This window comes from Macrosteles quadrilineatus, unplaced genomic scaffold (assembly GCF_028750875.1).
Source record: "Macrosteles quadrilineatus isolate MER2022 unplaced genomic scaffold, UCM_ALF_1.0 Scaffold_51__1_contigs__length_872494, whole genome shotgun sequence".
NCBI lineage: Eukaryota > Metazoa > Arthropoda > Insecta > Hemiptera > Cicadellidae > Macrosteles > Macrosteles quadrilineatus.
The window spans coordinates 287,083-303,883 of record NW_026542644.1 but is presented as its reverse complement, the minus strand read 5'-3'; the positions used below and the strand labels follow the sequence as shown (position 1 = coordinate 303,883).

Sequence of the window (16,801 nt, the reverse complement as noted above, 5' to 3'; positions counted from 1 at the left end):
TGTATTATAAAAACAATGGTTTCATCAAAGTCTGAAACTACCTTTAGCATTTTCTGTAGTCAAGGGAAAAATATCTGGAAGAAAAAAAAGATCTCTTTTCGTTAACACCATCTGTTGGTTAAAATGAATTGAACATGTGTTGTTGTTATGTTTTTCTGTTTCTGTTTGTACTTCAAATTTTATCAGTATTCTTATCAATATTCTATTTAATTAAAAACCATGGTCTTTATTGCAATTCCTTAGTATACATGAAATCAGAATACAATAATCAATTAGTAATTTGAGGCGTCTCACTCTTCGTAATGGTTTGTTAGTCGATCTTTTAGCGAATTTCCCATATAGGGAATAAGCTATTACCGTAGTACTCATGGTAAGACCTGGACCCGAGACCGATCTAATTTTTCATTTTGAGGTCCCTAGAGGCCAAAAACACCATCCGTTCAAATTCATATATATATATATATATTTATATATATATTTATATATATATATATATATATGTGTCCGTTAGCGCGATAACTCGAGCAAAAATGATCCGATTTTGATGAAATTTGGTACAAACGTGTAAACCTACGTTTATTCGAACGAGTTCGCGATCCAGCATAATCGGACCATGGGAACGGGGGTTTATGGGGGGTTTTATGGGGTAAAAATGGGTTTTTCCCATTTTTCAACCTAAGTACAAAAAATTTTGTGATTTCTTTCTAAACCGTTTTGTAGAGCTTAAAAAAAGAAATAATTTAGTATATTGAAGCGCTGTTGTATGCCTAACGGTCACGGAGAAAATTCAAAAATAGTGTAATTAAAAATTCCCATGTTATTCTTATGAAGAAAATGAAAATTGTTGTAGTTTACTTGTTTATGGGTATATAAGATAAAATTTGGCAAATTTATTTATTTCATCCTATACTATTGACGTATGGTCAAAAAACACTTACCTTCCCCGTAGCAGCAAACCTAAGCACTCGTTAAATCTAATGTTATTTAAATAGGGAATAATATGTCTTATTTATGGAAATATTTTAGTATAAATGTAATCAGACGAGTTGAAATTCGCTTAGTCTGCAGGTTTGCTGCGGCGGGGGTATTTAGCATTACCTTTAGGTTTAATATTTAAGGTTATTTTTATATTTACTTTATGCAATTAGACATGGGCAACAACATTTACAGTTAACGATTCGAATATTATCTACGTTGTGATAGTACTGATTGTAGAGACCCCTACTGGCCCTTTTGGGCACTAATAAATATTTAATTTTTTTCAATTAGGTCTCAGACCATGTGCAGCTGGTGTAGGCCAGCCAGGCCAGAGGCCAGGCCTATCCTATTATGAGCACAAACAACTAACAAGCGCCTCTTGATTTAAGGAGAGTTGTTACATTTATTTACTCATTGTAAGTTTTCTCTTCACTTCGTTAGATGTATGTACTTACAACATAATCTAGGCCTCTGTGATATTTTACAGCATGCACTTCTCATTGTCTCCAAAACAACTTAGGCCTAGGTTACATACAAGAAATCTTGATTTGATCACTCAGAAACATACAATTTTCAATCTCTTACAAGAGCCATATGATCTTAGTCAGTAGAAATGCTGCACAGATCTTCCCACACCATTCTACATTTATCGTTCACTCATATTGGGTTAAATTACACACCTAGGTGGTGTCTTAGATTAAACATACTCTTAGTAGATTTCTCATCCTTATACCACAGCTGAAGACAATTTGGTACTTTCGTATTATACGGAGGCCACTTATTTTACAGCACGCTGCAGCGATTGTGTTATCAAAATATGTTTGTAGGACTTTCCTCGTTTCGTTATGAACCGAACGATACCAGATGAGTCATAAAAATGTATGATAACCCAACCTAACACAACCGCCGCAGCACTGTCTAAGCATTGGCTTCCTTATAATACAAAAGTACCGACAATTTTATTGTTAGTTCTGTCCGGTGTACTGTAGAGGTCATGTTATGTTTACAATTTGTTTCTTGTTATTTCAGTAATTTAAAACCTCGTTTAAACAAATATGATATAGGCCCTAATCATAAACAACAATTTGTCCTCTAGTTATTTTGTTTGTTGTTGTACAAAAAACAGTAAAGCACAAATCATTAAATCAACCCTACAATAATAGAAACAAAATTTTGTCGATATTAGTGATCAAAGTCACTGAACACGAAAAACAAGCTTCAAAATTTGAAATGGGATGAGAAGTCTACTTGTATTGGTTATTCTATGGTAGCGTCCTTATCTCAATGATTAATAATTAATGTACGGTGATTTATCAATTTATATTTTAATTTTAAAAAAATGTTGTAAAGAACTCTTGTATCTGCCTTTATCATATTAGCCTATTGATTGTCACAATTGATAAGTTAGGGCCTAAGTAGAAGGATTAAGTTTTCGTTAGTTCATCATTTGAATCAATGCTGTTGTTATTCAATCATCCGATAGAATAGGATATCAAAGTTTAGACAGTTAAACATGTAAGTTTTTATTTTTTTTTAGAGCTAATGTGCCGGTCTGCAGTTAATGCAAAGCCAAAATGGAGACTGCGGCTATAACAATATTAAAGAGAGCTGTAGAACTGGACGAATCCCACCGATACACTGAAGCCATGGTTTGCTACCAGGATGGTATTCAGCTTCTACTCGACTCTTTGAAAAGTAAGATTAAGAATATCTATCAGTAGATATTTATGTATTTCACTATTTAAACTAAAAAAAATAGACTAGGAACAAACATATGTTGAATATTGTATCTACCTTCGCAACTTTTTAACAGTGTTTACCTGCAGACCAGAAGAGTACATTTAGAGTAGATTTATTTTTATAGAAATGGTCTTTTAGACACATACATATTTTACACTTTCGTTCCTTTAATTTCTGAATCTAGGTCTGAACTAGGCCTCTCAATCTTCTCTTATACTTTCAAAAGTTCCTCTTTCTCCGCTATGCTGTTTGCTCCCTCTCCTCCCCGCATTTATTTATTTATTCATTTAACGGTTATAACCAATACAGTGAAAGTACATTGTTGTGCATGCTTAACAGTAACAAATCAACTATGATCAAGAGTGAATATACGTGGACAGCTGTTCAATAAGTCAACCTTGTCCAAACTTATTAGCCTAATCTTTTCGTAGGTCCTTCTCCAAGGCTTCTTTAACCGACTTGTCACAAAATTCTATTTTCCCTACTCTTTTCGTATGTCTAAACAATCAGTCCTGCCCATTTCTTCTTATATTCTCTCTTATTATAGTACTTATCTTTACCTCTGCTCTTCTCCATCTTGATTAACTATTAATTGCCTTTTATTACATTCTGTTTCCAATACATTACATACTTCCGTGTTCCCAACTGGTAGCTACTGGCCTAATATCTCTTATACATGGGAGTTTTGCCTTATTGGTCAGGCTATCGGTATCTCATAGTATGTGCTTTAATGGGGAGCGAGCTGGTCTAGTGTTAGAGCGCAGAACATCGGTCCTGTATTCAAATCCTGCCAAATCACCAATGGATTTTATCCGAGTGATAATTTTGCAACGGCTAGGTCTAGTTTAAGGTAATGTAAAAACGATCTCGGGCTGGAGCCTAGCGTCCATAGACAAAAGTATGTGCTTTAAATTCATGGAGTACTTCACTTTTATCATAGGCCTACTTAGAAAATTGCAAAACCAAAAATATACTTAATACAATACATACAATATTATTTACCGTATTGTTCATTCGTAAAAACTTACGAACACTTACCTTTGTAAAAAGTTGTTTTTATTGGATTTTGAAGTTCTAGGCATGAACTAACGTTGATTAGTTTTTTTTTTATTTGTAGCTTGATAAAACTTAGCACCAGTAGTTAATTGTGACCGATTCTTTAGTATACAAAAAATTGGTTATTTCCACAACCTATTTAACAGTTGGTAGTCAAAGACCTTTATACTGTCTCCATGGTGGTAGATTATACCATAGATTATACATAGGCTACTCTTTGACATTTTGAGGTTGTTAATTGAAAAAAAAAACTTCACTATGACATTAGCCTTATATATTACTCTTGAAGTTACATGTTACAAAACTTCCATTTTCAGACAGTCCATTTTCAAACTTCAATATAATCTAATTTTTATTTTCTTTGTCTGTTTGGATTAATCGAAGATTGTTTTCATCCTGTGAATGTAGACTACGTTTTGATGTTAGCCTATTATGTTTTCCCACCAATCAATCAAAAACTATAAACCAAATAAAACAATCTATTTAGAATCCATACAAACTCACCATCTTGAATTATAACCAAATAGTAAAAACACAGATTGTAACATTTACGAGGAAGAAAGTGAAAAAAACGGTCAGCATATAATTTATAAAGGGAGGAGAGGGTTGGGTTGACTTGCTATCAGAAGGCTTCTTCCTTTACTCTCGGGTCTCTAAAACACTAGATTGTTTGAAAATGTGTATTAAGTTTAGCATTCGTAAAATGTTATAAAAATTAAGAAACGGATCTCTTGTATAACATTTGTTCTTTTCATATAGTTAATGATACCAAAATAATATGATATATGCACAGATTATTCATAATACATACTTAATTTAACTGTTTGAGGTTAAAAATATAAATTTCTGCTAACAATTTTCTAAAAATGAAATAACAAAATTGTAGTTAGGCTAGTACTTCTTTTGAAATCAATATTTTCAGTTGTTTTGAATACCTCAGCAATCTTTGAAATGATTGAGACAGAATGTTATCTTATCTTTTTTCACACCTCAACATCAGTCAGTTGTTGCTTATCACCAACTGAACAGAATTGATTTAGCTAATCCAACTTGTGTTTTTTAAAGTGTCACACAAAACTAACTTGTGCTGTTTGATATACTAATATACTTGTACGTTATAATGGGGAATGAATCGTCTTCGGAAAGATCAGCTAGAGGTTTGATATTATAATTTTTTTTTAGTGAAAGTGTTTATGTTTAAGAATTTCACAGCTACAATATTGTGTATGTTGCATCAAGAAAAGTGTTTATAGGTATTAAATTTTAAGTTCAACAAATCCCTGTCATTAGCAAGTAGAACTCATTAACTTCTTGATCAGCATTGTACGTGTTATTAAATTTACGGGAAGTAAGTAAAAGAAACGCCTTGTAACACTTAAAACATATATTTACACCTATACTGTTACGGTACCCACAAGACGGTAAATATACATAAAAGATGGTAAGTGGTGATCGATTTCGTTTTGACACACCAATCATCATCAGACCTAATAGACTAATGATAAGACGTTTCTTTTATTTACTTTCCGCAAGTAGAACTAGTACATTTCAATTTGTATGTGGTTGAATTCACTTAACTGTTGACCGGTGTCCAGTTTAAACATATTCAACATGTTACCAGTGATCTGTAAAACTCCCTGGAACATTCTCCTTGATCAACATTTGGATTTAGCTTACTAGTTACTTGATGCTATCTTCATTATTGACCATCATAAGTTGTTATATTGTGCCTGTTATTATACAGTGTGTAAATTAAGTATGGAAACAAATCTGTATTTTTAAAACCGAAATAGATAGAAATATTCTATTTGTGGCAATAATAGTTAACAAAGATTCCGCAATTTTTCACATGAAAAATATTTTTTTACCCCCCTAACAGGGTAGGTGGTAGGGGGTGACTTATTTTTTTCAAATAGCAACCCCTATTGAGTGACCCCTCATTTTGAAGAGTTTGTCAAAAGAAACACAATGACGCAAATCCGAGGTGAATATCTCACTCCTAGCTAACATGGCGGATATTCCAAAATGGGCTTTTTTTTACAAAAATTAAATTTTTCATTACCCACCATTTAGGCTAGGGGTGAAATATCTACCTCGGGTTTGCGTCATTCTTTATCTTTTAACAAACCCTTCAAAATGAGGGGTCACTCAATAGGGGTTGTTGTTGAAAAAAATAAGTCACTCCCACCCCCTACCCTGTTAAAGGGGTTGAAAAAATATTGTTGATTAAAAAAATTGCGGAACCTATGTCAACAATCAATTCCACAAACAGAATATTTCTATCTATTTCGGTTTTAAAAATACAGATTTCTTTCCATTATTTGTGAAATTGGTGCTTTTCACGTACAATAAATCAAATTTTGGAATATCCGCCATTTGGGCTAGGAGTGAGATATTCACCTCGGATTTGCGTCATTGTGTTTCTTTTGACAAACTCTTCAAAATGAGGGGTCACTCAATAGGGGTTGCTATTTGAAAAAAATAAGTCACCCCCTACCACCTACCCTGTTAGGGGGGTAAAAAAATATTTTTCATGTGAAAAATTGCGGAATCTTTGTTAACTATTATTGCCACAAATAGAATATTTCTATCTATTTCGGTTTTAAAAATACAGATTTGTTTCCATACTTAATTTACACACTGTATAGACTGCACTGTTTGATAAAAAATAATATGGACATACAAAATTTATTTTAAATTAAAACTACAAACGAGACAACAATATGTGAAATGAAATGAAATGAAATGAAATACGTTTATTTATCCCAATATATACAGAAAGATACAGATAAATAAAAACAGAGAGCAAGATAACTATAGTAGTACAACTATAATTGTTAATGAATCTGCCATACTTATGGGATAGGCCTACATGGGCAGGTGCCTGTGCGTAGGCCTGGTTGTCATCAGTCTGCGAAATTTGGAGGGCAAAACTGAATATGAGAGTTTTTTTTTTTCTTAATTATTTAAAATAAAACTGAAATGCGGTTGAGAATGTCGGCGACGACAACCAAAGCCAGTTCAATAACAATACCAAGCCAGTGAAAAACTTATACTTAAGTCTCTCGTTAATGAGTACGTCTACTCTATATACCCTGGCGATCATTGATTCTACGAGTCCCAATTCTTTTCTGCATACTTCCAATTGAGAAATGTGACAAATTGTCATTGTACATATTGGCTATAAGCTGTTATAATGCCAAGCTATTTTAAAACAGTCTGACAGCTGTTAGTTGTGTTGCAACAGGAAGGAACTTTGTGTCATAGTAAAATGCTGACACTAGTAAATATCAATTATCTTTTAACTTGACCCTTACACCAAGGCCACACTAAAAAAAACAGGCCGTAATGCTCGTCAAGCATGACGTCACGATAGAACGATAGAATGACGTAATGTTTGCCGTTTGTGATCAGCTGCTTGTTTTAGTCTTTCCTTGGAAAATAAATACCTACGTCATTGCTGTCTTCTATCGTGACGTCATGCTTGACGAGCATTACGGCCCGTTTTTTTAGTGTGGCCTTGCTTACATTTTTTAATCTTATCCATTTGTCTCAGTATTTTTTTTGAAAATCTTATCATTGTAAATTTGTAAGTTGGCTTTGTTTTATGTCTGTTATGGTGTGAGCATTCGAACATGATATGTCCACATTTAACCATAATTAAAATGCAAAAGGAGTTCTCCGTATGAGTGTAAAAAGAAGCAAAACCGTTGCTGTGTGCAATTCTTACTAAACTCAATGATGCCGTCAACTTCCACCCCAGGACACCCCTTATTCTCGGTAGGCCATCCCACTGGCTAAACCACACATTAGTAAGCTTAATATGGATAACCCTGCAAGACTTCAGCGCTTCAACCGTCAGTGCAATGCCTTAACTAACTGAGCGGTCATTTACTGTTAGACAGCTGAGGTTAGTGCTACTATACAAACGTGTGTTACCAGCGCCGAGCTTCGCTTGTAAAAAAGTCTTGGAGGGTTAAAGGCTCAATGAAATATTTGATTTGACGTAAGGTCATAGTTATAGTGTTAAAAGTATCCCAAGTATTAAAAATTCTTTCCTTGCAGGCATTTCAGACCAACATAAAAAGCAGCATTACAGAAATAAAGTGGAAGCGTACATGGGGCGTGCAGAAGTCTTGAAAAAGCACATGGAAGATGAACAAAAGAGGATGAACCATCATGAGCAGATTGTAATAGAGCATAACTCCATCGGACACAGTTACGAATCTGTGTTCGGAAAGTTCTTGATCTCTGACGTAAAGTCAATTCTCCTAGAGGATCCTTACATACGAACCTTTCATCAGGTAAATTGTTTTTACATGGGCTAAGTTCCTCTAAAGGTCTGATATAAAAATTTTTTTTTAAATAATTGACCTAAAAACAGTTTGGTACGTTTTCAAAACCATACTCTTATACATGTGAAGAGCAAAGAAGAGCTCGAGCAGTGAGCACACAATCCTAACGCACAGGGCACTGGGTCTTCCTCCACAGTGATCATTGTAGTACACGAAGGCGAGGAGGGCAGTGTTGGACTTTGCCCTAGACACCAGCAACTAGTGCTAGACACCACTTTAAGTGTACCATTGAGTGTTTCCTCTTTGACTAAGACCTGCTCATGTTGTTTAGCCAGAACCATTTCCCAATGATCAAGAAAAGCTGGGTTTAGTTTCAAAACATCAACAAGTTTCTGACTTTTCTCAGGATCAAACCGGCAATCTTTTTTTTATTTTAAAATAGTTGTTTAGCCTCCGGATTACTGTATTATACTTAAAATGGTTTACAATACTTGCATATATTAATCCTTTGTTGCTGATTTAGGCAACTAGTTTCAGTTCTTGTTTTGAACCATCTTCAGGCCTCAAGGTGTCAAGTGAGCTCAATAAATAAAACATATACAAAACACGATACAGTTGAACCTCTATAAGACGAATTTCAAGGGGTACGGGAAAAATTCGTACTATAGAGGTATTCTTAATAAAGAGGGTCGTTTTATCGAGGTTTAATGCTGCTGTTATTCTTCTTATAGAGGTTTCTCCTCGCTCCAAGGTTTTTCCAAACAATGACTGAGGAAGGAGGAGGGATGGGTGGGGGTTTCATGTTGAGACAAGCTTCTGTTTGTTTTGAAAACTACGTACTATGGAGGTTAAGATTATGCTAAATTCGTCTTATAGAGGTCACGTTCGTCTTGTAGAGGTTTTGTGCTAAGAATATTCGTTGTATAGAGGTTAATCAGTCCTAGCCCATGTCACAAACAAATTCGTCTTATGGAGGTTTTTAACTTAATTACTACGTTGTATAGAGGTGTTTTTAGCATTGACCTGTATGAAAGTGTCAAAGGGATTAAAAAAAATTCGTCTTATCGAGGAATTCGTTTTATCGAGGTTCGTACAAACGAGGTTCAACTGTACACAGAACGGACACACATTACAAAAAACACGAAGGAACATTGACAATCGATCGTGACCTGGCCGAGGTAAAGTCTAGACTCCAAGTCTAGGCAATCTTTTGTTATTGTTAACATCACAAATGTAATCTTCTGTTGCAGTGTCAGAACTTGCTGAGATTTAGTGAGCTGGCCGTGAAGAAATGTGCGAGTTTGAGAGAGATGACTGTAGTGACGTCGGAAGATCCTTCGTCTAGTGAGCAGCAGCGATTGTGGCTCGACCAGTTACGTGAGGAGCTACGGGTGAAACACAGCATTACATTGGCAGTACACTTCTCTTCTACGCTACACGACCGTCAGATCAGGTGATAAATAAATATATGTGTTTATTGCCACACAGACAGTTAGACAAAGTAGCGTAGATATTAAACAGGTTAATTTATTAAAGAAAAATGGAAGCCTTAAAAAGTCATTACAAATAAAAAATTACAAGCCAACATAAAAAGTTGTTTAGTAAGCTATACAATTTTACATCAATTTAAGTTTCATAAATTTACAATGCTACACTATCAATACATGTCCATAAAAAATCTCGTTACTCTTATAGTACAATCTGAACTGCAGATCGATAGCTTGGTGGTTGTGTGATTTTTTAAAGTAGGTAGCGATTATTATTTATGTCTCTCGTGTATTTATGACTATCTATAGTTTTTTATCTGTTGTTTAAACTTGACGAAGTCTATTGTAATTATAGTATAATGACTGAATGACCAATAAATTAATTCTATTCTAAATCTATTCTATTCTATAGTGCTGCCTAGTAATGAGAAGGTCGATGGTTCGATCCTAAGATATGTCAGTAGTTTTTTGATCGTTTAAAACTGGACCCAGCTCCTTGATCAATTGGATTTTAGTAAATGATCCTGGCTAATTAAACAGCTGGTCTTAGTCGGTAACAAAGCTACACAAGGCATGTCACTTCATTCACCCATCCTTCACGCATATTTGGGTTAAAATACATACCTAGGTGGCGTCCCATTTCAACTAGCAAAAGCAACAGTTAATAGAAACTATACATTTTTTTAACTACCTCAGGGTTGATTCTTTTCTTATTAAATTGTTTTGACGTAGACATAACCACCTTATATTGTACAAAAAATTACAAATACCATTATTACAGGCTGAGTAACGGATGGATCATCAGGCTGGGCCGAGGGTTAGACTACTTCAAACCTCCCGAGGGAAAGTTCTGTTTGGGAAACTACGACCTCGACTGGAGACCATGTCATGCAACAACAATCGACATCTTCCACCAAGACAACGTCCGGACCAACGCAAGCTGACATCTTCCACCAAGACAACGTCCGGACCAACGCAAGCTGACATCTTCCACCAAGACAACGTCCGGACCAACGCAAGCTGACATCTTCCACCAAGACAACGTCCGGACCAACGCAAGCTGACATCTTCCACCAAGACAACGTCCGGACCAACGCAAGCTAACATCTTCCACCAAGACAACGTCCGGACCAACGCAAGCTGACATCTTCCAGCAAGACAATGTCCGGACCAACGCAAGCTGACATCTTCCACCAAGACAACGTCCGGACCAACGCAAGCTAACATCTTTTATAAATTTCTTTGGGGGATGAACTCTTTTAAAGGAAATTCAGAGCTTAAAACTATTTGTTCCAGTTAAGTTGTACATCTATCTTAAACTAATCTTTAGGAAGAGGATGCATAGAGCGCAAGGGATTAAGGAAGCTTAGTTTCTCAAATCTTTGAGCAGATATCAAAACAAGTGTAGGATGTAGGCCTCGAAAATGTGCTTGAATTGTCCGAATAAGTAACAAAAATAACAATATACTTTCCAGTTAGTGTCTAGGTGCAATTTCAGTGTTACGTAATTGGAAATGTAAACTTAATGTTAATGCATTAAAATACTAGTCCAGAACACACAATTTAAACAAAAGAAATGTCTTTACCAAGGTTCAGAATGTCATACTTCATGACGAGAAACAAGGAAGAAAATGTTAGCCCAAGATTGAGGGGTTATTCTGTGTAACAGTGTTGATTACAAGACTGGTTGAAAAACTGAGTAACTTACACGTTTTGATATATTTTTAAATATATGACACGTCTTAAAGTTACCAAGTAGTGAAACAAATTAACATGTCTTGAATCATAATGATTTTTTAAATCACATTATAAGTTACAATCTTAAGAGACCAAAAATCCTTTTACGCCTTGTACAATGTTATGACTTGAACTAGAGCATGTAACAGCGATTTTTGAATTCCAAAGGAAAAAGTAATATTTTTGTATTACGTCGTCTCCATTTCTAGTCAACTACAAAATTTGAACATTCAATCACCGTTACTGGTTGTGTCAGTTGTTGTACAACTGTGTATTGTAGTTGACTTACACCCTAAACATTGGTTGTTTACTTTGTTTATTGCTTATACAATTAATATTTTAAAATTCTTTTTTTTTATTCTAAGAAAGGCTTATTTGAATGATTTTTACGTTCTACCACTGACTTATGTATGCTTTATTCTTTATAAGACAAAATTAAACAATTAGGTTCAATTAAATCAAATCATGTCCATTTTTATCCTTACTGTATACAATGTAAGAGTTGTCCACTTTGACATTTGTATATAGTCAATAATAATACCAAACAAATTGAGCTGGATCAGTTATCAAATTTATCTCATTTATACAATTTATCCCGACCTTAACAACACCAATAGTCCTTTGTTTTAAAATTATTTAAGAAATGTGTACAAAAGAATTTAGTATTTTCTACGATTTTTATTTGAGTACCATTGAGTTTTTTTGTAGAAGTTCTATTAAAATAGTCTGACTATCTTATCCTCATGTGTTTCAAGTAGCTTATCTTATTTATCATTTGCCAATGCTTGTGACACAAATGAAATCGTACCAGGATTAGCTACGGTGAGACAAATGAAATCATTACTGTAGGTACCAGATTTAGGTACGGCCAAGTTTTCCAATTGTATCGATTTTTGCTGTCATGCTTTTATAACCCCAATAGGTAAAAAATACCCCCTGGGTTTTTTTATCAATGTAAATCAGCTGATAAAGACTATACAATTTTTTGTTTAAAACTATTTCAACCCCAACAGGCAGACCTAATGGCTTTACCTGCCTTTATAGTGAAGCTCCGCACTTAATAAATAAATAAAACATCAGGAAAACATATATAGTCAACTAGCAGAGTACCCGTCCTTCATACAGGATTGGCATATAAGTATAAAATGCTTAGTACATACTCAAGCTTTGCATTTGCAATGAGGGAGGACAAAGTATGATAAAATTTGCTTCTTTAAATTTACGGTATACTATAGTATTACACATCTACCATAGCCATAATGTTCTACCACTTCACCCAAACAATAGAAAATAAATTATTAAAGATTCACAAAATATCACAAATCATTCATGAAACTAAAAACATAAACATAACTGTAAACAATCCTACTTTGACAGTCAGTTCTCATTGCGTATCACAGTTTTTTGTTACTGCTGAGTTCAAATTAGCTGTTTTCAGAAATGAAAAAAATAATAGTGCTGCACTCTGTTGGTAAAATAACTTTTTATGATTTTGGATATCCATAGAACCAACCTTTTTAGTTGAAACAGCTGACTAATTTCTTGAATTCCATTTAAATGTGAGTACTCATAAGGTTAACATGGGAAACTCTAGAGCCACTGCTGCGGACTACTTACAATATTAAAAGTTGATTTTATCTTTAGTTTGTTTATACTGTACAAGTTTTCTTGTGCTCTTATATCTATCATAGGGACTACCAATGTTGTAAACTAATATTAAGAGTTATACATTATTTATTTTTTCATAGATTAATTGAAATAAAATTTGAAAATAAAAAAAATGTTTTATATTTTTATCCTAATTCATTCTTTGTTTATTGTTTGTTTTAGATATATTTATTTTACTCGGTAATTCACAGATTTTTCAATACACCAAAATGATTGTGCTTTAGTTTCAAATAGAAACAACTAGCACGGAACTAAGCTGAGGCCTCAGGGCATAAAAAGGGGATGAAAAATCGGATACAAGGAGGGCAAGGAAGAACAGCTTACAGGGCCACAACCACACTTGGTGCCCCCATTCGCTTTGGAGAAACCACGAGTTCAACAAGACTGTGTAGATATTTAGGATTGTATGAACGAGTATCTTGTCTCGTGTCATCTGCGTATTTGGAATTCCGTAGGCAACTGGTCGACACTGGGATCATAGGCTGTCCATATATTACGTAACATGTTTTTTGTAATTTTTAAAACCCTCCTTCGCCCTCTGGTGATGCTGCATAATACAAGCTTTTTGATGGTTCTAAACTGGACCCAGCTGTTCCTGATCATCGGGCTTTAAATAAACTAGCTATTACCTACCCACGGGGCGTTTGACATCATAAGTATTAATAAAACTATTGATTGGTTAAGTTAACCTGAAATAAACAAAATACAGTAAAAGAAACAAATAATCACACCTGATTTTAATAAGGTAATAAATTGAAAGAATAACAAACAAATAAGTACAGCGGAGGTATTTTTAACATTGAAAAGTTCCCTTTAGAAAGGAATTACGACCTTAAAGGGCAATTTATGATATAATGGATAGTTTTGCTATGATCCTGACTGTAGTAAACGCTGATCTTAGTGAGTAACAAAGCTACACAGATCATCTCACAACATTCTACACTACACCCCTCCTATTGTATTTGCTAGCACCTAGGTGGAGTACAGTACCCATTTCGTTATGGCAATACTGATAATGGTAATCTAACACAACAAAATTAATATTTACTTATCTTATTTGCCATCACATTCACTCAGGGTGACCGAACCATTCTTACATGTATTTATGAATGAAATATGAGAGCTAGGAGTTTGTGTGGTAAGACCACAGATTAAAGAGTAGGGTTTAATCTGTTGAAAGAGGTTTTGTAACTAGAATATCAGTTCCAGATATTCTGGAACTAGTGTTTTCAACCTCTAGGGACCTCAAAACGAAAAAGGAAATTGGTCCCGGGTCCAGATGTTTATGAAACATATACAGTAATTAAAATGAAAACTGATATCAAAAACGTTTTTACCAAAAAGGATGTTTCTTAAATGTTATAATTTTGATACTTTAGAAAGATAGTAGTTTTTTTAGCGTGTTACCGTACGATCTTAAAAAACCCCTACCTCAACTGGTTACTGGGGCTAGGAAAATATTGACTCCACTTTAAATGTACAGAAATAGATTTTCAATTTATATTTGTTTGGGTTTTTGATTCTATATGTTTTATTTTCAATATTTTAATAAATTTATGTTCATAGATTTACATTTGAATGTATAATACGCGAATTAATGAGCTGATGTCACCTGTCTGCTACGTTATCTTATGGGACGTCTGGCGCCAAACAACACGTACTTTTGGCGTTGCCAATTCTACCAGGCCGCGGCCTGGAGTTAAAGGTGGCCGTGATTATACATGTAAATATCATATGTCAAAAATAAAAAAATATCTTTTTCCTACAGTTACCTAACAATGTACATGTTCTCTCACTGATTTGAGAAAGCAAAGTGGCCAATTCGCTCATCAGTCTAATTACTTTGTCTCACTCCAGATTTGCAACGTGAAGGCACGAAATAGTGAGCGCGTAACATGCAGGCAACGTCGTATGCGCGCGAAATACGTTGGCAGCACTGGCTGTAAATCAGCTGGTCAGCTGTTGTACTGTTGTATTTGTCACTTCACATTAAATGTTATATTAAAAGTTCACTTTTGTGTAAAAATAGGTTATGTTTCTTCACCAATTTATTTGTTTTATGGTAACTGTAGGAAAAGTATAATGTGCAACTCGAGTTCAAAGTACAATTGCCTCACTCGAGAAACCAATCCTCACTCGCCTACGGCTCGTGAGTAAGGATTTCTCTCGAGTGAGTCAATTGCTCACTTTTCTCACTAGTTGCACAAATAACTATTGTATTGTGTCTTATATGATTCACACAGTATCAAAAGCCTTAATTACTGAGGTCTCACAAGGTAGCCCCAGCAAAATCACCTCACTCGAAGGGGCTAAAACAATGAAAAAGACTCTCTGCTACTTCAAGAGATTTATTGTACCATTCAGTAATAAATACAATAGGTAACGTCAAAACTATGTTAAAAATAAAACAAACCAATTCATATAAATAATGAAATGTTCACCATTACAAAGCATGCTGAAATTGGTATGCACAGCAAACCATGCAGTTATGGCAAAAAATACAAAACAAAAGAAAATGAAATTGTAACACATACTACAAATTAAAACAATGGCCAGCCTTCAGAGCATCATGCAATTCAACAGATTCATAAAAAGGATTCGTTTCAAGCCAATCTTTTACAATTTTTGTAAATTTTGACTTCCGCAATGACGAACACTTTCCGGGAGAGCTTTGTAATACTTTATGCCTGTAACAGGAAAACAGTTATTAGTTTTACTCAATCTATTGCTACTTAAATGTACATTGTTTCTATTTCTTGTGGAAGTGGACATCCTTGTTACAAACAAGATCTTCTTCCATGTCCCTAATAGCTAACAAAGATTGGTAAATATAGACATTTACAACAGTCATAATGCGAAGTTCAGCGAACAAATGCCTACAATACTCCAGATTGTGAACCTAACGTACTTGGGTAGCCTTTCTTTTGATGGAACAGTACTTTCTGAGCATGCGGGGTGTGACCCCACTGGATATCCACAGGACATCCACCCTGGATAAACTGGACCGGAAAACTGAGAGGCAGACAATAACCCATTGTGATCAAAATATGAACACGACCAACCAAACACAACTAACTGTTTTTAGCGATTTTCCCATATAGGGAATAAGCTATTACCGTAGTACTCATGGTAAGACCTGGACGCGGGACCGATTTTTTTTTTAGTTTTGAGGTCCCTAGAGGCCAAAAACACCATCCGTTCAAATTCATATATATATATATATATATATTTATATATTTATATATTTATATATTTATATATATATATATATATATATATATATATATATGTGTGTCCGTCAGCACGATAACTCGAGCAAAAATGATCCGATTTTGATGAAATTTGGTACAAACGTGTAAACCTACGTTTATTCGAACGAGTTCGCGATCCAGCATGATCGGACCATGAGAACGGGGGTTTACGGGGGGTTTTATGGGGTAAAAATAGGTTTTTCCCATTTTTGACCCAAAAAACATAAAATTTAGCAATTTCTTTCCAAACCATTTTGTAGAGCTTAAAAAAACAAATAATTTAGTATATTGAAGCGTTATTATGCGCCTAATGGTTACGGAGAAAATTCCAAAAAATAGTAAATTTAAAATTCCCATGTTATTCTTATGGAGAATAAGTAAACTGTTGTAGTTTGCTTGTTTATGAACATATTTTGATCAAATTTGGAAAATGTTTTTATTTCTTACTAACTATTAAAATTTTACAAAAAAAAACAGTTTTACCCTCCCTGATGCAGCAAACCTAAGTACAAACCTAAGTACTTGTTAAAATAATTATATTTAAATAGGGAATAAATGTTATATTTTTAAGTAGACATTTCAGTGTAAA

The 16,801-nt window shown here is 34.4% G+C and overlaps 1 protein-coding gene across 3 annotated transcripts; it reads left to right on the top strand.

Annotated features, from left to right (window-relative positions):
* The first annotated feature begins 189 nt into the window (after positions 1-189).
* LOC129005993 (MIT domain-containing protein 1-like) lies at positions 190-13,048 on the top strand. 3 transcript variants are annotated; one of them, XM_054435074.1, is made up of 5 exons: positions 190-305; positions 2,516-2,673; positions 7,840-8,078; positions 9,320-9,522; positions 10,338-13,048. In XM_054435074.1, exons 2-5 carry the CDS (start codon positions 2,553-2,555, stop codon positions 10,498-10,500), a joined length of 726 nt encoding a protein of 241 aa, XP_054291049.1. In that variant the 5' UTR covers positions 190-305; positions 2,516-2,552; the 3' UTR covers positions 10,501-13,048. The 3 variants fall into 3 exon arrangements, with proteins under 3 accessions (XP_054291049.1, XP_054291050.1, XP_054291052.1); XM_054435075.1 differs by having other exon boundaries at positions 293-309; XM_054435077.1 differs by lacking the exons at positions 190-305; positions 2,516-2,673 and adding an exon at positions 4,835-4,931.
* The last annotated feature ends 3,753 nt before the right edge of the window (positions 13,049-16,801 follow it).